The 26,083-nt window shown below is 35.9% G+C and overlaps 1 protein-coding gene across 2 annotated transcripts in view; it reads right to left on the bottom strand.

Moving 5' to 3' along the window:
• CTNNA2 (catenin alpha 2) overlaps positions 1-26,083 on the bottom strand; it is a 499,450-nt gene that overhangs the window by 4,001 nt on the left and 469,366 nt on the right. The window contains exons 17-18 of one of the 2 annotated variants that reach the window (XM_034064746.1): positions 23,186-23,320; positions 10,850-10,993 (exon numbers count right to left, since the gene is read on the bottom strand). In XM_034064746.1, the coding sequence (XP_033920637.1) occupies positions 10,850-10,993; positions 23,186-23,320 (279 nt within the window). The remainder of the gene's footprint in view (positions 1-10,849; positions 10,994-23,185; positions 23,321-26,083) is intronic. The other variant, XM_034064747.1, reaches the window with a different exon arrangement.

The raw sequence follows: 26,083 nt of genomic DNA, 5'->3' as shown, positions 1-26,083 counted from the left end.
TTGCTACACAAAGTAATTGTGTTCCACTACTTAGATTCCTTCACAAATACGTTTGCCTCCATTTAGAAAAAAACATCCTTCTTAAACATAAGAGATAAATTCAGGTTATTGGCCCATAAAACTCAGTGAACCCAGAATGCTGGGGAAAATTCAAAATTCATGAAGAATCTAAAAATCACTGCACTGGAGCCGGTTGCTTACCCAAGTTAAAACTGCCATCTACCCAGGGAAGGCATAAATCACTCAGAAAATAATGAAAAAGGATTTTTTTACAAGCTAACTTTGCAATTAGTAAATGCAAGGGTAGAACACTGGAGCAGGAGAGCCTATTATCTGCCAAGAAGATAATTTCAGGGTTTTTCCCTCCCCCCAAATCCTTAAAGCTTTGAGGAGTTTCTGATCTGCTCTTAAGCTGTGCTGCACTTTTCTTGCAATATATGTGGAATTTTCCAGAATCTTCTGACAATCAGAATTTGTTGCTTCTTTTACATACACATGTAATCTAAGTAAAATAACCAACAACTACAATACCAAAATAGCTAAAGAAATGGGAGAGGAGAAAGATGGAAATTTTTCTCCTTAACAGCAAGCAAATGAAAAGAGATGTTCTCCCTGCATTGTTACATCACTTTAATGGGCAAGAATTATACCACAGTTTTTAGAAAGGAGATTTAATTTCCAGAGATACCTTGATATTTATAATCATAAATAAACCACAAAAAGAGAAATAAGGAAAAAAAATCTATATGTCCTGTGAGCAAATATATAGTCTAGGTAGTTTTACAAAAGGTAGTTGTTTGAGAATGTTCTATATTATTGTTGATTTTAATACACATTGGAAAGCAGAGAAAGACATCAAAATAATTGTAGATCCTAGTCTGGAATATGTGAGCAGCATAAACAGAATGACCTATGAAATTATAGACCAGTTCAGCTGACAACACTCCCATATACATGACAAACATTGTGCAATGCTATTACAGATTCCATATATAAAGAGAGGAAAGAAATACAGTTAATGGTAATCAAATGGTTTTGTGGGCACAAATATTTTCAGAGTAAACTACATCATATTTTGGCGTGATAAAACTTTGGATTGCTTAAAATAATTGTGTCATCATGGGTGACATGGTTTAGTGTGGGGTGTCTCTGCCCATGGCAGGGGGTTGGATCTAGATGATCTTAAGGTCCTTTCCAACCCTAACTATTCTATTATTCTATATGTTTGGAACTTTGAAAGGTGTTTTGTTTGGTACTATGTAACAGTTTGTTTAAAAACTCAGCTGATATGAAATTAACATGGCACATACAGAATGATTCCAAATTATCTAGCAGCTAGGTTTCCCAAAGTATGTATACACAAAAAAATCACTGCTCAAGAGTGACTTTTGCAGTGGACTCTTGGAGATACTGTTTTGTCAGCTTCACAATGTTAATATTTCTGTTAAAAACCTGGAAAAAAAAGTCACTTAACTGATGAAATTTGCAGATAATGTAACAACTGGGAAAGCAGTAAGTCATACAGAAGGGGTGTGTTTGATATCTACTAAGTTGGCAAGAGTCAGAGATGTAGATTTCAGTTTTAACTTTATAGCAGATGATACCTACTTATACAATAAGAACTTTATTCTATTCTAATTCTTTCATCTAAGCAATCACTCCTTGAGTATACAAAAAGAAGAACATTGATAAAATAGGTTAAATTATCATATTCAGATTATTGTGTGTCCACAGTTAAGGAATACTGAGTCCTCTTCTCAATGCAAGAAAAATACTGAGGAACTGGTAAGAATTTAAAGAATTCCAAGAGCAAAAAACATCTTTTATGGTAAAGATTCAGTCAACTCTGTTTCTTCCATGAATAAAATGAATGATTAAAAAATTAGTTGCTCAAAATCAGCAAGTACCTAGCAACAGAAAAATGATAGTATTCCAAGTTCAACACATTAGGCAGTTATAACAAAACTTAATGGCTGAAAGGTGAAGTCGATCATTTTAGTTATTACTGAGCTCAAATTTTTTAGCAGTGGTATTAATAAATAACAAGAACTCATGAAACACTGATTCCACCTCTAGAAATGGTGAAATCAATGTTGGATGTTTTTGCTTAATATGTACAGTTTACGTATAACTATTGGACATTTTTAATTTGCATCAATTCAGGAAGCCTATGAATCAGTTATGCAGAATGGCCCATATTGGCCTTGAAATGCATGAATGCAAAAAAAGAGTATTAGTAATTACTGCTAAATTGAGTTTAGTCTGGTTTACTTCGTACAGATTGGGAAGAAGTATTGTCACTTAACAGGTTGAAAAAGAGCCTGCAAGCCTTTGAACACTCAGCCAAGACTTGATTTGCATGCCTTTAGCAGGTAATTTAGGCTACCTTAAGGTAGCCCTCAAGGCTATTTGTGAATTCAGGGTGCATTCCCTGCTTCTGCTTCTCCTTTTCAAAGCAAGTTCATACTTTCACTTTTAACTACAGCTGCTGTTATCACAAACCAAAACGCTATTAACAGCCCTTGGAGCAACTAAGGGTACATGAAACAATTATGAATCTGGACAGTGAATCAGAAATACCATTTTCCCAGATTACATTCTTATGCAACAGAACATTTTCCTCTCAGCTGTGCTTAATATTAAATCCAGTCCTACATATGTATGTAAGATATATGTAAGAAAAAGATCTTATTCATAATACTTATGTCTTACATTTCTGTGGCACATTTAATGCACAAAATGATGCTATTAGTGACAGCCAATGCAAGAATGGCCTATTTGCTATTCAGGTGCACTCATCCCTATGGTAGGTGGTATATGCTGTAGGAGTCAGCAATGCTATGCATTGGCTGAAGCTGGACTTTAATCAGGCACTTGGGAATATGTATAAAGTTTTTGCTAGATATGGGTATATTATGAGAAAACTCTTATATATTTGAAATTCTAAACCAAACCAAATGTTATAATTTGAAATGCAATGTGGTAACAATTGTGTTAAAAAATGCTATGTAGAGAAAATAGTTCTATATTCTTCTTTTCCTAGCTATTTGTTTTCACATTTGATTGCAATTAACTTAGTCCTTTCTACATGTTGAATATTTAATTCATTCTGAGGGTAGCTGTGTTTTATAGCTGACCAATCCACTGAATAACTGTCTTCATCATCATTGTTTTTAATTAACTTTTGGGGATTCCCAAGCCCATTTGGTTGTATTTAATAAAGGCTGCCGTCTCACAGGACAACAAGAAAGCACAGAGCTATACCAACTATGGGTATCTATCTGTCTACTATGGAATTTTGCCATTTTAAAACGTGTTTAATTTACATGGTTGCCTTGGATGATTAACGGGAAAGAGATTTTTATCTGACTGATTTGAAGATAGGCTTTTACCTTATCTTCAAGGAGAAGATCAGATCTATAACGGAGATGAAGTCCAAACTATATTTGACAGGATAGGCTAACTCAAACTATATTACCAGCAGGTTTACTGAAGAAGATTAGAGCAAGAAGTCTTCTGAAGCTCAGTATTAGTTCCAATAAAAAGTCATTAATACAAAATTGTATTTAAATGGTCTCTGTATCACCAGGACTGTATACACCATTTTACACAGGGATTTGTATGCCAGAAGTCTACACAAGATGTGGCATTGTCTGAACCTGATGTCACAGATAGAAAAGCTCAGACAGGACTCTGTTAAAAGCATCTCAGTACAAATTTCCACTGTCATATCCAACTGCAGTTAAATCTGAAAGAGGAAATACAGGATACCCAACTAGTCTGTGCAACTGATCTCCCTCCTCCTGACTTCTGTTCTGGTTTGTATGTAATTTGCACATAGCTATCATTTTTAAAAGTCCAAAATAATCTAGTGCTCTTTCAAATTGAGTTCTGGATGCAAACCTACTGTTCTTTATCTACAGAACAGGTACAATAACAAGAAAATCATGTCTTTCTTACAGTCTTACCTGAAGAGAGTCCAAATCAAGTCTGGTTGGCTGGAAATTGTACTCAGTGATAAATCACAGGAGACTTTGGATGGAAAAAAAATCAATACAGCATCGAAACACTATATTCTTTACATGAGGATGTGTTATCTCCTGCTATTCCTCATGATTTTGTCACAATGCAAACAAAAAGAAAAGCATCATAATGCAGGGTTTCAGACTGCAATGCTGAGAAATGTGATATTTTCCCAACTTCTGTTTGCATTTGTAAAAGTGTCAGAATGGTATCTCCATGTGAGTTATCTCAATGTCTTCAACTGTGAGGATCTGTCACATTTTGAGGCAAATTTGCTCCTTCAGCTAGCTTCCTATCTCTAAAGTTATACTTGCCCAGGTCAGCACAAAGACACTTTGAAGATAGCTGGCTTTTCTCAGGAAAGGGCCTGGAAACAATGCATCAAAGGGAGTCAAAATGAATAAACCAAAATCCTCTTGTAGAATGCAAGATAAAGTTTGCCTGTTATTGTTCATGTATATTTAATGTCTCATAGAAGCAAATAAAGGGCTCAACTGCTCAAGGTATTGATAATTTCTGAGGTGCTAAAAGTCTTTTGTTTCCTTGGAGTTGAGGGTCCTTGCACTGTTGCTCAACTCAGTCTGTGAAAACATTCCTTTCTCAGATTCCCAGAGCACTTTCCAGGACTTTACAACACTATGCAATGAAATAAAGTAACAAAATTGAATCTCTACAGTAGCCTTCAAGATAGAGCCCCATTTCAGCTTTTCCCAGCACTGAAAGAGCTAGCTTAATAATATATGACAAATAATTTGTAAAGGAAATGCTAGCATTTTATTCCAAATACATTATTCACAATTAACTGTTCTATTTGCTTGACCAACACAATCAATGGTTAAATAATATTCACTAAGTGTTCTGTACTAAAAGTTTTTTTTCTGTGTCAATTACTAACTATGAAATTTGTGAATGAATTTGCTTATTACATTTTTAACTTTAGCTAACACTGAACGTTACATAAAAACATTCAAAACAGCTAAGAATTACTGGAGACTGCAAACAAATGAAACCAGAACAAAACAGAAACACTTGCAAAAGCTGTTGCAATTCACAAGCAAACAATCAAAGATGACAGCAAAGAATGAATTGGAATGAGTAAAATCTTGCTCTGAATTGTAAAGGTTCAGTTATATTACTCAGATTTTATTATGAAAATATTAATATAATAATATAATACTTCAGAATAAAAAAAACTTTTTGAAGTCATCTAGTCCAATGCCCTGTTCAAAACAAACTGAGTTAGATTAGACTGTTCCGGGTTTTGCTCAAATTCAGAGATGCACAAGGACGGATAATCTCCCACATCTCTGGACTAGAGACCTCCATCCTCCACTTGAATTTCACTAGCCCTAAGGTAAAACTTATTTCCTTCTATCTAACTGGAATTTTCCATGTTAAACTTCTGTTTGTTGCCCTTCCTCTGGCAAGTCTGGATCTGATTCTTTACATTCTGTTAGGTAGTTGAAGGCAAAAATATTTCTCTTTAGCCTTCTATCTGTATACATGCAAATGTATCTTAAAAGAGTAGTACACATGTCATTGATTTCATTTTCACTGTTACAAGAGCAAGTGTCTTATGCAAAGGGAAAAATTGAGAAGCTTTAGAAGGGAAGAAACAATATCATCAATTATTGACAAATACCTAATATCTCACTCAAATTGGTTAGGTCCTATATTATTCTCTTAAAAATATTTGTGTTAGGAAATTCTGATCTACTTGATCTCTGTTTTCTTTTGCCATTCAGTGCTTTAGATAGTATTTTCCCCAAGGAACAAACACAGAAGTACTTACAGCTTCAGTGATTCACATAACCCAAATGGTTTCTGTGCTTTTCACCTCAGGACAATCTTCCCTACACAAAACCAAACTAATTCAACCACATCTCCAAGTTTTCCATCTAATCCAGAATTTATGTAAAGGAGATGAAGGTATAAACTCAGCTGTTGTTTAGGAGAATGGAGAAATGGAAAAGCATTTGAACTGACTCTTTTCTTACAAAGGTATTAACTTTAATATTGTTCATTAGTCATGATTATCTATAGACGTGTTTGCATTTACTTGGCATCAGCTAAAAATTGTGACTGAGTATCTTTTAATATTAGTCAGCATCCAAAAACTTTTCATAGCTGGTGGCACTGGAACCCCCAGAAGCACTTTTTCATATGTCTATAATTGAAAATTTCTCTAGAATGCAGGCAAGATAAATAAGGGCTGCTTTTATGAGTGCTACTCATAAAAAACATGGAGGTGGTGACCTAAGTGGGGTTTTAAGTTTCCATTTCTATAAATTAAGTGCTATCCTGCACACATCCTACCTAATTCCAGGTGCTGGACCTAGGCATTTCAGGCTCCTTCTGTACTTGGTGGAGATGACCAGGAACAATAGAGCACTTGAGATCTTTCACAAGCTGAATTTATAGGGAGCATCTCTTCTTTTTAATTAGACTTGGAGATCCTAAATTGCATTAGAATCCTAAAGCACAGTGAATCTGGGCAGAGATACTCAACATCTTCCAAAAACCCTGTCCTTGGATCTGACCCAGTAGGTCAAGAATTCAAGCTTACTGACTATTTTTTGAATTAATTTTCCTTAGTTCTTCTCTTTTGATCCCCATAAGTGTCATATGGGGGAAACCCACACACTACAAAACAATCTCTCCAACCTACAGTAGCTAACAAGATGGGGCTTCAAGACAGCTACTTTATATAGATAAATGCTACTTAGAAAACAATTTAAATATTCCTGTCCAGAATGAATCAGGCAGCTTCCTTTCTCCAGCTAAGTTCACAGAAAGTTTACATCACTTCCATATGAATACACATCCTCAATAGACCCCCAAGGCTAAGCCTTCTTCTTCCATGCTTGTCTGGATACATGGTTTAATTCACCTGCCCATCCATGTTTTTGTAGTAGTTTTAAGATGTTACTAATCTAATCAGTCATCAGTGTCTGCCTGAAACAAGAGTATCTACTCTCTAGAAATGGCAATTGATCTCTGCTAATTATAAAGGAAGCCTGGAGTGAACATCTGAGATGCAGATGTTTACACTTGGCTAGATGAATGAGTAGCCAAAAACTCTTCATAATTCAAGTAAAACCTTTCTGAATAATAAAATGCTCAGTTTTAATTACACCATAGGTCTACTCATCTTCTGCACAACTTCAGTGGGGTAAGTTCCCACTGTTACTGCAAGATTTCTTTCCAACTCTTTTTTAAACCATACATCTACAATGAACTCTTTCTCCTCTTATATTGTTATTTATTTTGTTAGTTAATTAGTTTTTGGCCATCTGGAGTGGAAATTGGAGTATAGAATGGAAGACAGAGAAATTCTGGTCTTGCAAATTATCTAAGCCTTAAAGGAGGATGAAGTGCTTGAAACTTATGATTCTAAAGATCTCTTTGGCCCTGAGTATGGCTCAGTATTCTTATTTGCAAAAGGGAAGTAATAATATTTACTTCTTTTTCCATTTTTACAAGGGTAAACCATTGTGTTTGTTTTGATTCACTCAGATTGGACAGATAAAAATCCAAAGGATTATGTTTGAGCAGAATCATGTTTAATGTCTTTGAGATGCAACTGTCCCTGAAAGAGAAAGTCCAGCATGTTTAGGCAGTCCTAGTTTCCTCCAACCACTATACTTAGTGCAAGTGCTACTGAGCATTTTTGTTGACAATTCAAATGAGTTGAGGTCAAAGTTTAAAAGCATTGCAATTTAAATCAACACGAAGAGTCCTCGATACTGCTGTGCACTATCATTGTGACTTCTTTTGCTTAAGTAAGATTAAATCAAAAGTAATTCATTTTGAGTCAATGGTGTTAATACCAGCCTAAAACTGCAGTAGGAGAGGGCAGGGTGATAAGCATCTATCTGCCAGCTGACACCATTTGCAAACAGATGGTGCATTTCACAGCTCTCCCTCACTTTTCATATAGAAAAAGAAGGTAAGAACCAACCCACAAAGTTTTAATTCAACTTGTAAGAGAAATCAACCTGGCAAATACAGAAAATTTGGGAATTTTACATAGCCATCTTAATAACACTGAAAAAACGTTAGATCCCTATATATGACCTTACACCATGAAAGTATTGCTCACACCTTGCTAGTCTGAATGAGGAACAAACCTGTAATTTAAATGCTGGCCTCCTTAAATATATAGGTATAAATATGCTAGTTACTGGTTTCGTTTTGAGTCAGTTATACACAATGTGCTTGCAAACGTAACACAATGCAGTTTGCAAGTATGCCTTATCATAAAGTAACTTTCTGTTTATAAAGCACTTATGAAGATTTGTTTAAATTAACATATATTGGGAGTTGCTCAGCTATTTGCTTTAATAGTTTTCATATTGCACACCTAATAAAATCAGCTGAATTCTAGGCCTTATTATATTTTACTTTAATTTATGAACATGTAAATAATATACAGCAAAAGCAAACATTGCAACTGACCGAATATACAATTAAGCTAAAACAGTAAAACACAGGAATCTGTGCATTTTTTAATCATAGCTGCCTGTAAAATAATTTAACAAGGGAATTAGCTCAGTAAACGTAAAATTAAGCTATTTATTCTCCCAGTGTAAAGTTACTCAGGTAAACTCACATCCTGGGATTGCATGGACTAAAATGTTCCATTAGATTTGGCACAGGCATATTCCGGGCTAATTTTCACAACGGTTAATGTTATTTTGAATATCATTCCCTCACAAATTCTCCCCTACACCTAAGTCAGCCAACTGCTAATTTTCTCATAAGATATACTTAGAGACAAATTTATCTAGATTTGAAATAATCCACTGACATCTCTGTTCCACAATACCCCTTCAGTGCTGACTGCTATCTCTAATTCACCATAATTACTGAATGATACCAATTCTGATTTCCTGTTCCCAACATAGAGTTTCCCTCTGCATGCCACCAAATTGCTTTCATATCATTGAAGTGAGATTAGGGGCACTATACAGTTGGTCCTTATGTTTTACTAATTCTGTGCAAAAATTACAGCCTCCTGAATTATGCAAAAATAATTACATGCAAAGGCAATTTTGTAAACTCATCAGCAAAGGATATGCTTTGGATCTAAATTAAATTTTACCTCGAAGCGTTCGCCCCTGGAAAGAACATACCTCAAATTGTCTTTAGCAACAGCAATTCCGATAAAGTTTTCCCAGTGAAACATTAGGGATTGACTAACCTGCTTTTCATTTCCTATTGGTTTGCTAGGAAATCTAAATTTGCTAGACAAGCTCTTGGCTTTGCAAAGAAATATTTGGACATTTCAATGTTTGATTCACTAAAGGAATAAGCAGTAGTAATAAAACTCCTTGCACACATTATTCAAAGGTAGAGAGGCTTCCACCACTCAGGAAGCCAATTTTTATATTATTTGTCCTTATTTTTCTCTGTGACAGGAAGGGAAACAGTCATTAGTGAAAGTTTTGGTAGCTTTATAAACAAGACTTTCATTGCCCCAGAGTTTCATGCATATTTCCTATACATTTCCTATACAAAGAGCATCACTGAGTCATCAGGGAGGAATATCTATCCATCACTACTGACCAATCCCCAATCCATGCCACTGACTAGAAGATGGAATGGTCCGCATCCTATACCCAATTCCTCAAAGGCACGTAGTCACCTGAAAATAGAAGTACTTCATCAATCAGGCTATGGACCACCTCTGCTGAAAAGGCTGTGATTGCACTCTCTCTGTCTTTCATTTATAGAGTATGCATTCCTGCCTTTTTGTGCCTTTCACTGAGATATGACAAGACCCCACATGGAGCTGGTAAAGAGCTTTGAATGAATAAGAACAGTGAGATTTGTGGTATTCCTAAGGGCCAAAATCTTCATATGATCTTTCTTCTGCCCTTTAGTATGAGAGCTTTGACATCTTGACAGCTTTAATAGATACCCAAGAGGCAGAAAGCAGAAAAGAAGATCTTCGTAGTCCATCTTGTCTTTTTTAAAATGCTGAGGGATATTAAAACAGTGAAGCAGTAATACTTGGGGACAAGGGAAATAGGTTACAGGAACAGTGCTTTAAAGTAAAATAGTAATGTTTAGGTACTAACACAAGAAAAACACCAAGAAATTTGGTTAGCAGCATCCCTGCCCATCTCAAGCTTTTACCACAGTAAAAACCAAATGCTTTGATTTATAATATCAAAGGTTAAATCTCAGTTACATCTTCTGGGGTTTTCCTGCTTAATTTTACATCTTTCTCAATTTACTTTTGAATTTTGTTTCACCTATAAAATAGGTCTTATAATTGGCTTATTGCAAATACATAGCTTCATAAACATTCTGGATAAAGCAAATAAAAACAGTAACAGAGAACACAGAAAATCAAAATCCCACTCTGTATAAACAAGGATAATCCACAGATAATAATGATAAATAAACAAACAACACCATCTATCTTTAATCCCAAAGTTCTTTAGAAAAATTATGGCCCAGCACTACTGTAATTAAATTAGTGGAAGTTTAGCAATTGTGTTCAAGGGGACCAGAGTCTGCCTTGTCACGATGCAAGTTAAACACTGAAGGATCAGCTTAACCAGCAGTAAACGGGCCACCTCTGCAAAGAAACATGATCATTGCTTTATGGATGTCATTAACTCTAGGAGTTCAGAACAGGAAGGAAATTATTTTCTGCAGGTCAGACACATGCAATTCATTCTGTGAGCCCTGTGGTTAATTAAAACAAAAAAACCCCAACCAAACTAAGTAAAAAAATCCCCATTCTCATGTTTTTTCCCCTCCACCCCGAGATCTATAGAGTTAAAAGATATAGATGAGACAGGAGGTTACTCACCGTCGAGGAATCACTGCTTCCGGTCTCAAGCGTAGCTCCCTCAGCACAGGTGGGTGGGTGGGTAGAAAGTTGACTAGCCCTGCCCCCATCTATGACATCACACTCTACCTCATAAAAGGTAGTGAAAGTGCTCTGAACTCCAGTCTGATTTCCGAGAGATACAGAAAAGAGATAGTGAGAGAGAGAGCAAGAGAAAATACTGCGCCGTAGCGTAGAGGTGAGGAGAGAGGAAAACGTGTGCTGAAGGAGCTATGCTTGGTCAAGGAAACAGGGACTCTTCCACGATGAGTAACCCCGCTGTCTGGTGGTTCCTCTCACTTGCTCCCATAGCACGGGTTAAATGTGGGCCTAACAGGGTTTCCTGGTTAGGAAAAGGGATACATTTTGACACCTTTTGATGAAAATCAGAGGATAGAAAGCTCTATCCCCATTAAATTGACTGACATCAGATCGGGGATGAATTTGGTTATAATAAGCTTCCAAGTAGCATTATTTTGTGTATGGTTTTGAACAGCTGAACTGCACAAAACCATCAACACCAATGCAAGCAGCTGAATTTCAGGGACTATAACTGGAATTTCACTTGCGTGCACTCCTGCTGAATAAACATTACATGATCCAGACCTCTGGGCTGACCCTTGAATAGAGTAAGCCGGAGGGTAGGCCACCTACACCTCTGCATGAAGGAGGTCAGGTTTTTCTCACATTGAAAATGAGAGCTGACAAACTGTGCTGAAGGAACAAGTGAGGGAAGTATCAAAATTCTGGGCATACATTTATTTACAGAGCACACTTTAAAGTTCCAGAAAATATCAACAGAATTGCAAAGGGGTGATGTTTTTAAAGACTGTACATTTTTAGGCAATGACAACCTTACAGGCTGAAGCACATCTTTTTTTTAAGCAACCTCCCAAGAGGAAGGCTTAAAATGGGATATTCATTCTAATTTACTGTAAATGGAATTTTTATCATCCAAATTCTGGGAAAGCAGGTTCAAGAGTAAACATAATTGCTTATATTATCCACTGGGATTTTCTTAATAACCTAGCTGTACACTGAAATTGAAAAAAATAGTATATGCGGCTGAACCTAACTCCATTAAACAAAACTGCTCAGAGAATGTGGGACTAGTCAGTGCCTGTAAAAAGGTCTAGCATAAGATCCTGCCTTTTGGAAGAGGAAAAATGAACTCTCCTTAAAATCTCTTTTAAGAGCATGTATTATAAGCACACTGGCTTAATACTGATGTTTTCCCATAGGTTTTTTGCTGTTACAAGGATCATGTAAATTGTAATCTAATCATGATTATATTTCAGCCTTAGCAATGATTAATGTGTATTCCCTGCTCTGTTTGTGTGCTTTTTTGTTTTTCTCTTCTTTCCTTCTATTGAAGAAATAGTGTGACTCATACCTAGTAGTAGTCACTTCACCTAAACAACAGAGGTCAAGTATTTTTCTTCTTACTCTTCAAACCTTTCCTCTCAATCTAACCCTGCACTATCTGAAGATGCTACTTAAAAACTATTTGTGGATTTAAAAACTCAACAATTAGTCTCATTCTGTTGACTAAATGAAGAGCTATTGTGACTGTTAGAGATGATATATAACTTCAGGAACACAATGCAAAACTAGGCTGCATCTGAGTAACGCAAGGTGATGATAGTGCTGTGAATTTCAGTTGGTAATTAAATTAAACATATCTGTCTTAATTCTCATTACATCATCTTGATTTCAAGCTATTTGCATGTATGAAGACAGAGAAGAGGAAAAACACCTCTGGTACCTTGTATTGCATCTATTTATTAAAATATCTGTCTACTAGCATGCCAAAGAGAACAGAAAAATTCAGCTTTTAAAGGCTTTACTGGTAAAAAAGACCAGGCAGATTCAGTTAATTCATAACTTAGGTAATTAGGTAACCTATGACTTGACTATTGCACCACAGTTGTTTTTGCCAAATAAAGTAGGAACATATTTTGAACTCCTGTGACCACAAGACCTCATGAAGCCTAAGCAAGATTCCTCATTCTGATAGAAAATGATGTTTAGAGAATATATCCTTAAATATGAGAAATATTAATCTTGTAGTAGCAGTCCTAAGATCTGCAAAAAAGAAACAAACTGCCATTTATTGGAACAGAGGCATACAGAAGTAGCACAATTAAATCCTAGAAGACTGAATATGGCCAAGAATATTCTCCAGTAGCAACACAAGATGAGAAACACGGAGAAATATGATAATTTCCATCATGGCAATGTGATATAAATGGTTCAATAGATTAGATAGTGGATAATACCACCGATGGTATTCTGGGGCTAGCACTGCTCAAATCTGGTCTTGTTTTGACCTGCTTATTGTGATATCTGTAGTTGATGAAGAGAAAAATAAGGGAAGAGCAAATATGATAAGAATGATTTGTGAGCATACTCTAGAACACATTACTCACCTAAACTGTGAACACAAGTAGAAAGAAAATACCTAACTGAAAACATTCAAAAAATGTATATACATTCAAGAAAGGAAGGAAATCTTCGAAGTGTTCTAAGGGGTACAGCTAAGATTAAATGAATGCAAAGAGACAGTAAATGAAGACTTTTATACTCTCAAATATTTTCTTAAGGAATGGAACTTAAGCCTGACACCATAAGAAAACTTTATGAATGCAGTTCAAGACATTGGTTGAATCACTTGCACCCAGGCACTAGAAATGAAGTTAAAAAAAGGGTCCATGCTCAGTCTGACATCAGAGATTTATTGGAAAAATATCCCACCAAAGTGCTTGCTGTCTTGCTTAAAAAGATGGACAGGTGATGGGGAATGGGTAGGCACCACTAAGGTACCAGTGGCTGCTATCTATAAAGTCTGAGCAGGGCAAGACTATGAAAAGATGAGGAGAACCAATTATGCAGAAACACCATGGGATACTATCGCTACACCTACAGAAGGTAGAAATGGACCTATTTTAAGAAATTGAAACAACAGCTTGAAAAGGCCGTGTACAAATGTCAAGCTGACACATTTCATGAGTTTAAGACCTTAACACAGACACACCTCTGACCCAAAGATGTCCTTTTGCTGCCGTGGATCAGCTCGATGGAGGAATGGAAAGATCTTTTTTGTTCATTATCTGTCATAGCTAAGGAATGATGAAATATGTAACATCCCATCTGAGACTGAGTAAACCTGTAACTTTTCTAAGTTTTTGACAATGGGAATGCTGAATCTAGTTGTAGGTATAAAAAAGGATCAAACTATTTCTGCAGTGTTTTGGATAAGATATTGAAGCTCTAACCCAGTTTCATAGAGTTCTGATTTGGTCTTTGATGAGATTTAGGACACATTTTGTCCTAAATGTATGTTTTGTCTCATTTTCTAGTGATACTATTACCTATTTAGTAACCTATTTCACAAAGTATTTTTGAGGATGCACTTGTCAGAATTATAAAGAAGTGATATTAAAAGAAAACATTTGAGAATATCTAATAGTAAGATGTTAGGATTAATTTTCCTAATATTGGATAGGTTTTTACTTAGACTCCATATCAATGTCTTGAAAATATACAAAACAAGCCCTTTTTTGATGCAGATGCTTATCAGTTAAGATGAATGATGGGATGTGAGAACAGACATATTCTTCCTTTGCTCCTGCGAGTTTCATAAATAATCATAGTAAGAGTAATAATAGCATGTGTGGAAGAAATATTTCAGAGGTTAAAGATATAAGGCAACTTTAAACTTTCCTCAGCCAGTTTGATCTCTTCCTAAAGGCTGTTATGAGCCCCTGCATTTAATGGAAATACATTCCTATTGGGAGTTTTATTAAATACTTCATTGTAAGCAGTTTTGTTTGGTATTTGCAATTGATGCTGCTCAGGCTGGGAAAACCTGTTGATGTTTTCCCTTCAGGGCATGTCTTCTTGTCTGTGAGTGTTTCTATGTGCGTGTTACTCATCTGCAACTCATGTTGTCAAGAACTGTAATTAAAGTCAAAGAAACTGAGGAGTCTGAACTGAAGCTGTTATTCTTTTAATATCTGTAGAAGCATCATCTGATATTACTTTTAGAAGTGAGAATAAGTCTTACCAAATCAAGAACTTAATTGCAACAGCTAAAAGAGCTACTCCTGTCCAATGTCTCCTATTGTGTGTTAAATCTGTTATGTAAATTCAGTTCTCCATAATGTTATGTGTAAAAAACCTAATTTTTATTTAAAGCCTCATGATGTAGCTATTAGCAAATCTGTGCTGCGCATTAACTAGGCCACCTGAGAATGTCCCAGGGCAGAGGAATTCTTATTTAAGACAAAATGGTGAAGCTTGGTCCCAAACCACCTCCTTTAGAGGTGGCAAGATGGGAAAAGAAGTGATCATGAGGTAGCACTGAAGCTCTCTCTTTGCAGTATTTTTTACAGGAATAGTCTTTTAGGACCATACCTTAGCAAATGTTAGAATGAGACCTTGCTAATTATTGTAGGGCTGGTGCAGTTTGTGTATCAGAAAGCCATAATGTTCCTATTTCTTCCCATCTCATTCAGCCTGGGTTGGAATAGGAAAACAAGCTGGATTGAAGCTGTAACTGCTGTAGCAGATGAGTTTTGAATTACGGAGTGGTTATTATTTTTAAAACAAGTGCAGTATATACTGAAGCATGCATATTAGTATTTCCTTCAATCCTCTAATCTTTTTCTATGATCATATTTGTTTCAAGCCTCGATCTTGAATCTGTAACCCTTTGCTTTGTTCTCATGGAAATAAATGGCTTAACATTTGGTATCAGAAATGTTTTATTTTGCAGAAAATTCTTCTAATGAGAAATTTCAATATATGTAATCTTCAGAAACTCATGAATACCTGATAAAGCACAAAAGCATGTTCCCTGTAGCCAAAATGCTTCTTAATAAGGATAAAAGTCTGACCTGTCTACATTTTAACCTACTAAATGTAGACATATTAAAGTGTGTGTGCTCCTTGTCTCCAGGAATATATTCTAATGAAGACAAGTGCAATGGAATTTTGCTTTCCAAATGAAATTCTAGACAACATCTTTCCATTTGTGCAGCATATATTGTTTCATTTTCCTGTGTATCCGTGTTTGTATGTGTCTTTTTACAGAATGAGTTATTTCCTTAGACCTGAAAACAACCTTATAGCAACACATTGTAGCTTCAAAGCAACTGAGATTATTTAATAAAAAATATTTTCTTGTTCAACTTGTCAGTTATGTCTTAAGCTTAATCTACTTTTTCTTCCACATTGTAAACTCTGCCCATCACCAATCTACCTTCATTCTGCTGCCTTGAAGAAATAACCATAACACTAATAAAAATGAATCAACCTCTCCATCTTCTCTGCTGTTTTTTATCTGGGTCATACTTATGATTCCTCAAATGCCCAGAAACTCAGGATATATACTATTGTCCAATCCAGCAAAACTATGTGAACTTACAAACTTAAAACATAAGATCCTATGGGCTTTTTCACTTAGCCTGAGTTAAAACACTGTGTCTAGAGGTCTCCTGTACACCTTTCAACTTGAAATTAGTTGATTGCCAACATGAGACCCATTTAGCTGATGCACTATCTACCTGGGGCTTTTATCCCTTCAAGGATGACAACTGCATACTCTCTTGGCTCCTGGTCTGCATGACCTTTACTGGGAAGCAAAAGACAAGCTTCATCTAATGAGCTAAATCTTTATTATTTTTACATTTTTGAAAGAGGCATTGCAAATGGCTTTAGAGCCAGTATAGATACATCTATTTATGCCTTTTTCTTTTCTATTTGTCTTTGAGCTGTTTCATAGGATAATTAGAAATTCTTCACTGTTTCAACTTTCAGAAAGCCCCAAGACAGTATTTCCGTACAATACATCATATATAATGAATACATGACCATGAGGGATTTTATCAGCACTCATTTTGATTAACCTGCATATAGCTCATTGACGCCTTTATCCTCTAGGAGTAGTAGATTTCATCAGTGTCAGGATGATAAATTTTTTATGTTACCATATCATCAGGTAGTTCCTTTCCTGGATAGTGTATTGAAGGATACAGCCTGTGCCAGGAGACGTTGGAAACTCCTGTATTACTCACAAATAGAAAAGCTCAAACAACTTGTTCCAGATAAAGTCTTATCAAAACCTGTATATTTATAAGTATTATGTGATTCATAAAGCCATATATTTTGGGACAAAGTATACTTGCTATGCCTTTATTTCACCCTTTCATATATCAATATGACTTTATTCAAACACATATGCAGAGGCTACTTAAATATATCTCCATCCCAAAAGACACAGCTGAAATGTCTCCTATATTTCTCATTTCTTTCATTTATTCCAAAGCAGATGACATGAGCTAGTTAAATATACAGTGTAAATCAAGGTCTCTCACTTTCCCCACCTAGCCCCAGCCTCCTTGTCTTTGTACAGAGGCGAAATAAAGACCTTAAGATTTTATTTTCTCTCATTGCTTGTTCTACTAGGGGAGTAGAGATTATTAAGGAGTCCAATCAACTTTATGGTCCTGACTATATCTTGGTCCTTTCCCATCACTTCAATTCTTTGATTTCATATTCCTATATTACTTTTGGTTTGGCTTTTTCTTTCCCTGCCCCTTTCATATCTCATATTTCAAATTCTTTGGCTTACTTCCTTACTATTTCCGAAGTCCTCTCATTTACCCAATGCTTTCAAGTCTGAAAACAAAACTTTTTTCCACCAAGCCCATCCTAAACAAATATCTTTCCATGAAGACCATCTTTTTTGACAAAAGTCAAGTTATATTCTTAGGTAATTTAGTAATTATCTATAGACTCCCTAGGTCAAATTTTCACTTCTCTTTACTAATTCGAGTATATTCACTTGTGTTATGGCCACTTGTCATGTATTACCATGATGCAAACTCTAGTCTTGCAATGATGTCAGCTTAGATATAGGACTGTGTCTCTCCTTTGTGCTCTGTAACTCTTTGAGCACCAACTATGCAACAGACATGAACACAGAAATTACTTAGGAATAACTGCTCTAACCCTCAGCTCCAAGTAAATCAAATCACTAGCAGGCAAAACACAAAAAAATCTATCAGTGATATCTATTTATCAGTAGGTAAAGCTAGTTTTCTACTGAAAACACTGACAGTTTGCCAGTCCAAGCAGTCCAGCCCAGAAATATCTATAAACCCTGATTTTATACTGACAGACTGTTTCTGTTAGTACACTTCATGCAGCGTTCTTCCATTTGTGTTATAAATGAACAGTAAAACTTATTTTCATGCTAGGTAAGTAACAGGAGTAACTGTTTTGCACTCCTGAGAATCTTTAAGAAAAGGGACCCAACAGTTTTGTCAATTTTCAAGTGTCCCCTCAGCCAACTTTCTTTTACATAATGCTAAATTCTTTTCCTGATTCATTTACCAAACTCCAAAACAACACTTTCTCCATACTCTAAAGCATTTCCAATGCAAAAGTTCTCTCTGATTGCCTATTTTAAAACAAACAAAGGAAAAACCCAGAAAACCTTTCTGATGAGGGGAAATGAAATACCATGAAATGCCATGCAATGAAATGCAGTGGCTCTTAAGTAACTGCTTATGCACATGACTTAACCCAAACTCAGGGAAAGATGGCCTTACTTATTCTTAATAGCAGGTGAACTTCTAATTACATGAGTTTTATTTGAGCCTATGGAATTTATCAGTAGCAGCTTGATACGTCACTGCCCATACACATACTGACTTGCTTTTACAGCACAAAGTAGTTCAGGGTGACTCAGCTTTAGACGAAAGAAAAGTAGGACCTTTAAAACATTTTGGATTGCTAGATGCAAGATCCATAGGCAGAACTGATAGGGAAACTGCCAGCTCAACCTGTTTATTCTGTGATAAATTATGAGGCTTATTTTGTTTTGATGAGGATAGCCTATCTCCATTACCTCATTCTTATCCCTGATCAAGGATAAACATACAGCTGTTTTGCAGTATACCCCACATCTGTTAATAATTTTACGCATGAAACCTCCCAGTCCAAGTGTTACAGGAATCTTCATAATTTCCTACCCAAAGTTAATAGGGTGGTCTAGCAATTTTGCCTTTCTTTTTCAACCAAAGTCTTCACTTAAATTCACAAGGCAAGAACTCCTGGATAAAGCTACAGTCTTAAGTAAACTGTCTTTTATCTTCAACATGTTGTGAAAATCCTTCTCTTACATCATAGCTGAGCCTATTATGCTAAGATAAATGAGCCTTCCCAAATAATTGGAAATTGGACACAGTTAAAGTATGTTTGGAGTGTGCTTTGGCTACTGATTCAGTGTTTTTGGACAGTGTTCAGAGGTCCATGGCTGTTACTCTGTATGACACTGCATACTCAGAAGTTTAAGACTCTTTGGGCAAATTTTCTGATAATAAAACTGATTATATCTGTAGATTTCTAAATCAAACCTGAACATGATAGGGATAAGGGATTTTCTCAGATTCTGTTCAATTCAATCTTACAGGAAAGACTGTAGCAAAGCTACTACCATAAGGAAGAGTTTTAAAAAATGCAAGCTCATAGCCTAAATGGATAGCAGATAAATGAGCTGATCAGCTTCAGAGCAGCAGTAAACAGAACAAGTGGATATTTATTCTAGAGGAAGAAATGAATATATAGATCTGCTTTATTGTAATGGTCTAGCTAACAAGAGTTAGACAGGAATACTAAAAAAATAAAGCAGCCCTAGAGTTAGAAGACTGAATTTCTATCCAAATAACAAACATCATGGTTAAAATCAACTCTATTCAACACAAGTAGCTACCACAAAAAAGCTATCTGTCAGTAAGAGCTAAGTTTATGAAAATGTTATTTACTTCATTGAGAGTAGCATATGCTCAGCACCTCAGAGAATTCGTTCCAATACAACAGTGCAACTGATTATGAAGCAAATACACATTATATTAAATAAACCAAGGCAAGAGACAAAGAAAATGACTTTGAAGTTCTTTTAGCCTGTGCTTTTAGTAAAGGAGGTTGCTTATTCTTGGAAATTAGAAATTGAATATTCAATTTAAAAATTACAGAACCATATATCTGTTTACGGACAAAGGTCAGAGAGGCTTTTATTAGGAATAAGGATTTGTAAATATATTTATTTTATCTAACTTTCTCCTCACCCCTTTTCTTTACTTTCTTCACTATAATCTTATTCAAGTTTACAAGGCTTTGCACTGAAGAGCAGGTATCATGTAGTTGTTTCTTATTTTACTTTTCAAAATTCAATTGGAATCAGGAGTCAAGAGTCTCACCTTGCAATGTAAAGGACCAAATCAACAGATAGTCTAAATTTGCCTTGCACCATTAATATTAATAAGGTTAGGATGATGTATGCTAACTCTCAATTGCCAGGTTGTACTTATGTGGTGAAAATAATTTTGCTATCTGCATGCAGGGAATTTGATGGGAAAGATCAAAGGAGAGAAACAGCTGGGGGAAAAGGAATGGAAGAAGGAAAGGGAAAAACAACAGTGGGTTCTTTACTGAAATTAAAATTTACACTTCAGGAGTGTCATTTTCTTACTTTTAGATCTGTTTTTCTATTTGCAGCAAAGTCAATGATGCCAAAAAGAACCACTTCGCATGCTATACTAGTATCATATCAATCTATGGAGGAAAAAGCAAACAAGATCAGCTTTATGCTTATTTTCAGAGATAAACCATACAGAACTACTGAATCTTGGAGGGGGGGTAGAAATACAAGTTTCACCAAAAGATATATAGCACGTTATATGTTCTGTATACAGTATTTCTGGAGTATTTGTAACACTTTTTTCTCTAAGAACTGTGGGGTGGCTTTCATGTGTTTTTTTAGGTTTCAACTAGTTTTATGTCTCTTTCCTTTTTACATATATATACCTATGCCCACATCTATTCATACACTCATATGCATACAATAATTTTAATTTATAAATATATATTAATATTTTTAATAATGCAAAAATTCAAGCAGAGATTGCACTTCCCATAAAAGTTCTGAACCATAGCTTGTCTTTTGGATCAATCTGAATTATACTATGGTTCTTTGAAAGCACAGGAATAAATTGCAATATTGTAATATATTGCAGTGCTTGATATTTACATCAAAACACATAAATATTGTGCATCCACATAATCTTCTGTAGCTTGGGAAGCTTGAATCCTGGATTTGTATTGAACTTCTAACATTGTACTGTATGCAAGTTGCCAAATAATGGTATTTCATTTTAATGTAAATAAAATACTGCTTATTTGTAATTGGCTATCCAAGAGAAAATGAAGAAGAAGATGGAAGCAGAAGCAGCAAGTAGACAAGCAGATGTAGATGTGCACTTGGATACCAGATCTCTGGATAGCAAAGGAGCATACAGTACCCAGCACCTTGAAGATAAACAGCTTGGAAAATACTATCAGGAAAGCACTGTACTGATGTGTTACCTCGGATAACACGATACTGCTCTCAAAGGGGGATGCACATGAGTTTATCTCTATCACCTCCTGTTCAGAGCAACCACAGAAGAAGCAAGTTGGGCAATCTCAAAATATTCTGTATGTCGGTAGACCAAGTCTTTGGAACAGACCCAAATAATTGCTGTGGTGGAAGCTAGTTTTGCTTTTGCAACTGACTGTGAAACCCCAACTGAACAGAAACACAATGATGATGAAGCCTGGTAAGCAGCAGATGCTAACAATGCCAGACTGGAAATGATGAAGTCAAGCAGTTCGGCCACTTAAATTTCACAACGGATGGTGATGTTCCAGTAACGAATAGATGCTAGAGATTCACAATGACTTATTCAGCATCCACATACACTGAATAAAGAGACTTAAAAGAAACACACACAACCACAAAAGCCAAGCTGGTAGAAGCACTGATTTGGGTAATCATTATAGATAGATGAATATGACAATTCAATGCGTATGAAAAGCTGGACCCAGATGGCAGTAGGTAAGAAAAGATCATAGCATTTACTATGCAGCATAGATGTCAGCGATACAAGGACAGATCACTCCATTTATATCAGGGAAATGGAAGAGGATCTTTTCTCTGCTGTGGGAAGATCAAGGTATTAAAATTACATGCGTACATGAGGCAAGAAGCGAAGACCAATTTCAGGACAGACACAGGAACACTGAATTAACTCCTTTTAGGACTGTATATATGACTTCAGGATGTCTGATCCAAGAAAGCCTGGCAAATGTTTAAGACCTTCTATAGTGTTTTGCAAAAAATTGAAAGGTTATGTAGTTGAGAACATTTGCTTTGACTTCTGGTATGTTTGAGGAAGTCCAGTGATTTCACTGGGGAATCTTATGGATGGAATAAAGGGCACAAGTTAGTTGCCCTAAAAATCTTCGTACTTGATTGGGCTTAAACAATTAAAGGGTGCTTTTTCAAAATCACATCTGCAAACAATCTTATTTCAAGTATCTTGGGCCTCACAAATCACCACTGTTTTGAAAACACACTCAGGAGAGTGAAAAATACATTTACATTCATATGGTCTGTATTTGAGTTAGAAGGTAACAAAGGTGTCGTGGGGTTAATACTAGGGTGATTAGTTATAAAACCCCAAGAAAATAATGAAGAGCAGCAACTGTTACTGATTGATTCTAGTAATCTCCCAAAGGCACAGAGTCCAACATTAGGAGAACAGAAGAAATAACAGTTCAAAAATATAGGAAACTCATTGTTTATAAATGCATATTCCTGCCTTTATTTCTGAAAAAGATTGTGTGTAAAATCTTTGTGGTATTCACTGAAAATAACTGAAATAACTGGGAATTAGAGTGTATAATCATTGTGCTTGCCAATAGTATTTGAAAACAGCACGTGCATCAAAACTTCAAATATTTTCCTGGCCTTCCAGAGTTTTTGCTAAACCTAGTGTGCATTGGAACCTGAGTGAATAAAATCCCATTAGTCATCACCATCTTAACAATATCCATTTCATACAGAGCTGGCTTCTGCACAGAGGAAGGAAATTACCAGTACTAACAAAGGAAAGAAGATTTATAATGAGCAAATATACAAAAGCTCCAAATAATTATAATATTCACAGCTCGGCAATGACTTCCTAGGCTATAAAATTATTTCTCTTTGGGAAGAATGAAGATTTTACAAGGTTAGTATAAACAAAGGGTAATTGGAATATCAAACTGCTCTATGCAAGTTATTGTAAGGTCTGAAATAATGGCAATAACATTTAAAAAACTTGCTTATGAAACACTGCATTTTTGTTTTGTACATTATTGTCATAAAAAATGCTCCTTTTCAAGTGCTACAAGGGAAATATAAATGGCTAAATACAAATACCAGCTTACCCCTGATACAATAAGTTCTCCACCCAGGTTCTGAACTTCTGCCTTCACTTTGCTGCAGATGTTGAGTTGGTGGCAGTAGAGGGCAATGCGCTGCAGGTAGGCCAGCAGATCCTGTTTGCAGGCTGAGTCTGGGCACTGCAGAGAAAAGAAACATTTCAATAGATGTAGCTGATTTTATTTGATTATAGAGAGGCACTCAGAGGAGATAGTGGCAATGTGTGCGTATTACATGAATCCATATCACTTCATCTACTTGATGAAATGTGAAAATTCAAACTCTACCTTTCATTTAACTGAAGATTGATGAATTGTAACCTGAAGATGCACTATATCTCTTTGCAAAAAAAAAGAAGAAATCTCTCTGTCAGCCATTGATGAAAGGTAATGAAAATAATACTATTTCTGTGTTTGAGGCTGAGAATCACTTATGGTATCAGTTTGTACAGAACAGAAGAAACTATTGAGCAGCTGAAAGACCAAGTTTGATGTGAAACTCCAGGCTGGCTTCTGGGTGTTGAGGTTAAGTTAAATTCTGCATAAACCCAGTTCTATCTGGTTACATCCAGTCTAATACCAACTCCTGACTATGTTGCCAGCTTCCCTGGTATTCATGCAGACCTTCAAAGGACACAGAAGAAGCCAGTACCATTTCTGACATGCTAAAGACTCAAGAGGCAGAGGTGAGACTGCTTAGGTTTGGTAGTGACAGATTTGGTAAGCTTATTGTTAATGCATCAATACATTAATTTGTGCCAGAAGGATATTATTTAGTAAACTGTGACATATTACAGATTCTCTCAGCAGATGACATCAGTATTGCAGCCCTTCAGAAGAACACAATGAGATGAATTGGTCCCTCTGCATGTCTAATGGGTTAGGGTTTCATACTAGAGGGAAGGCTATCTACAGTCCTGTACTGTTTTGGATGCTGTGTATCTCAAATGTGTTCTGATATGAGTTACATTAGGTCAAATGTGACAGACTCAGTGAAACCTTTATAATCAATATAACTAGAAAAGGCCCAACTAAAATTTATTCATAGTCTCTTGGACTCTTAATAGAAACTGCATCATCTCCTGCAATATCAACAGCATAATAAACAAACACTACTGTAGTTAACATTCAAGGTTTTGCCTCAAGAGAATAGACCTCAGTAATTCACTCTGATGAAACATTGCTAAAAGGGTCTATTGCTAACTGCATGTCTCCAATAAATACTTTTTGGAGCTACCCAACAAAGTCCGACTGACAATGTTCATTGAATGTAGAGCTTGGGGAACAGAGTTTGAGTAGGTCTTTTTAGCACTTTACAAAGTTTATGCTCAGTTTTTGTAAAATATTAGCAGAGCACTTCAACAAAACCTGATGGAATGAAACACACATGATTCAACAGCATCACAACCTCTGACTTGAGGTAACTGCTTTAGCTCCAACAGCTAATGCTGGCAAGTAGTATGTTTGCAGTGAAGTAGTTGCTTATATTATCTATAGCCCTGAAAGCAGTCACTTTGCTTTTTTTTTCCTTCTCCCTTTAAAGCTAACAATAAACAAAGCTGAAGGTTCATTGTGGTTGTTAGGTTTAATCTGCTCTATACTTATGGCAATGCTATAATGCCTTTCTTTCTCAGCTGCTACATCTTTCAAGCATGAATCCTTAAGAGACCTTCTTCCTGCTGGTGACAATTTAATACAGAAATATTTACCCTACTCTTGAAGTCTATGAACCGAAGGAAATGAACTTTAAATACTTCTAGAGAGCTGACAAGGCTTTAAATATAAGTAGCTTGGAGTGAATGAAAGTGTTAGATCTCTCTCATTGGAACACTAATTAAAAATGCAACTGTCCATAAAAAGTTTATATTTCATGAGTGTCCCCAAAGTTCTATAAAATGTCATTAAAGTGCAAACATTGAAACAAATACTTCATTCTCACAGTGACTTTACTCTTTATGATTAAAGTGTGCATGTTACAGTCTTCTGAAATCTAAAATGTGACTCAAGCCAATGCACTCTAAGCATAGCAAGTCACTTTGCATTTCTTTCTTTAGAATATTCCACCTCTGCAAATATTGCAGACGAGGAATTTCAGCTGACAGATGGATTTTTTCTTTCTTATGCTAAAATGATCAGGTGCTACATTCGAAGGTCTGGAATGGGTTAAGTACAGGAAAAGTGCTTGATGATAATGAAGAAAACCTAACCCCAAATTTCTGAGGTTATAGGAAAATGGGCAGCTTCAGGTTTCTTGCCACTCTGGCCCATATTCCACAGCAGGATGTGTTACACACTATGAAATGCTTACTTGAAGAAATACTTATTTTGAAAAGACAGACTAGAGGCAAAGAAGATACTAGTTTCCACTTCCAGCAAAATTTCTCCTGATGACAACTGAAATGAAAGAAACTATAGGAAGTTTACAAGGGGAAAAACAGTTAAATTTAATTTGCCTAAATCTAAAATTAGCTACCTAGAAACTAGATTTGAAATCTGGCTCTTGATTTTTTCACATGATGCTTCCTTTTGCTCTCCAGATGGATAGATAATCCAATCTGCAGGAAAGGGGCTGAATATAGCAAATTTATCTTTCCAGTTGTGACATGAATTTGGGGCTGAGGACACAGCCCCTAGAACATGGAACAGCTGAAAGCACAGTGCAAAGCAGAAGCAAGGGAGTCAGGTAATCTTGAATCTTGAAAAAGATGAGTGCTGTATCAAGGGAAATTGCTGGAAGAATGAGCTGAAAAGAATATAAGGATACCCAGGCACATGGCAAAAGAGCATCCATATCTCTCCCATTTTCATGACAGCAAATATATGTCTAATTCTAATACAATTGCCTGGGTCCAGAAGTGAGGCTGTGGAACAATTCTGAGCTTTAAAGAAACTCATTTATGACTT

The sequence above is a fragment of the Melopsittacus undulatus genome, chromosome 7 (genome assembly GCF_012275295.1).
Source record: "Melopsittacus undulatus isolate bMelUnd1 chromosome 7, bMelUnd1.mat.Z, whole genome shotgun sequence".
In the NCBI taxonomy this organism is placed as follows: Eukaryota; Metazoa; Chordata; class Aves; order Psittaciformes; family Psittaculidae; genus Melopsittacus; species Melopsittacus undulatus.
Note: the sequence above shows the minus strand (reverse complement) of the source record. Positions and strands in the feature narration are given on the sequence as shown.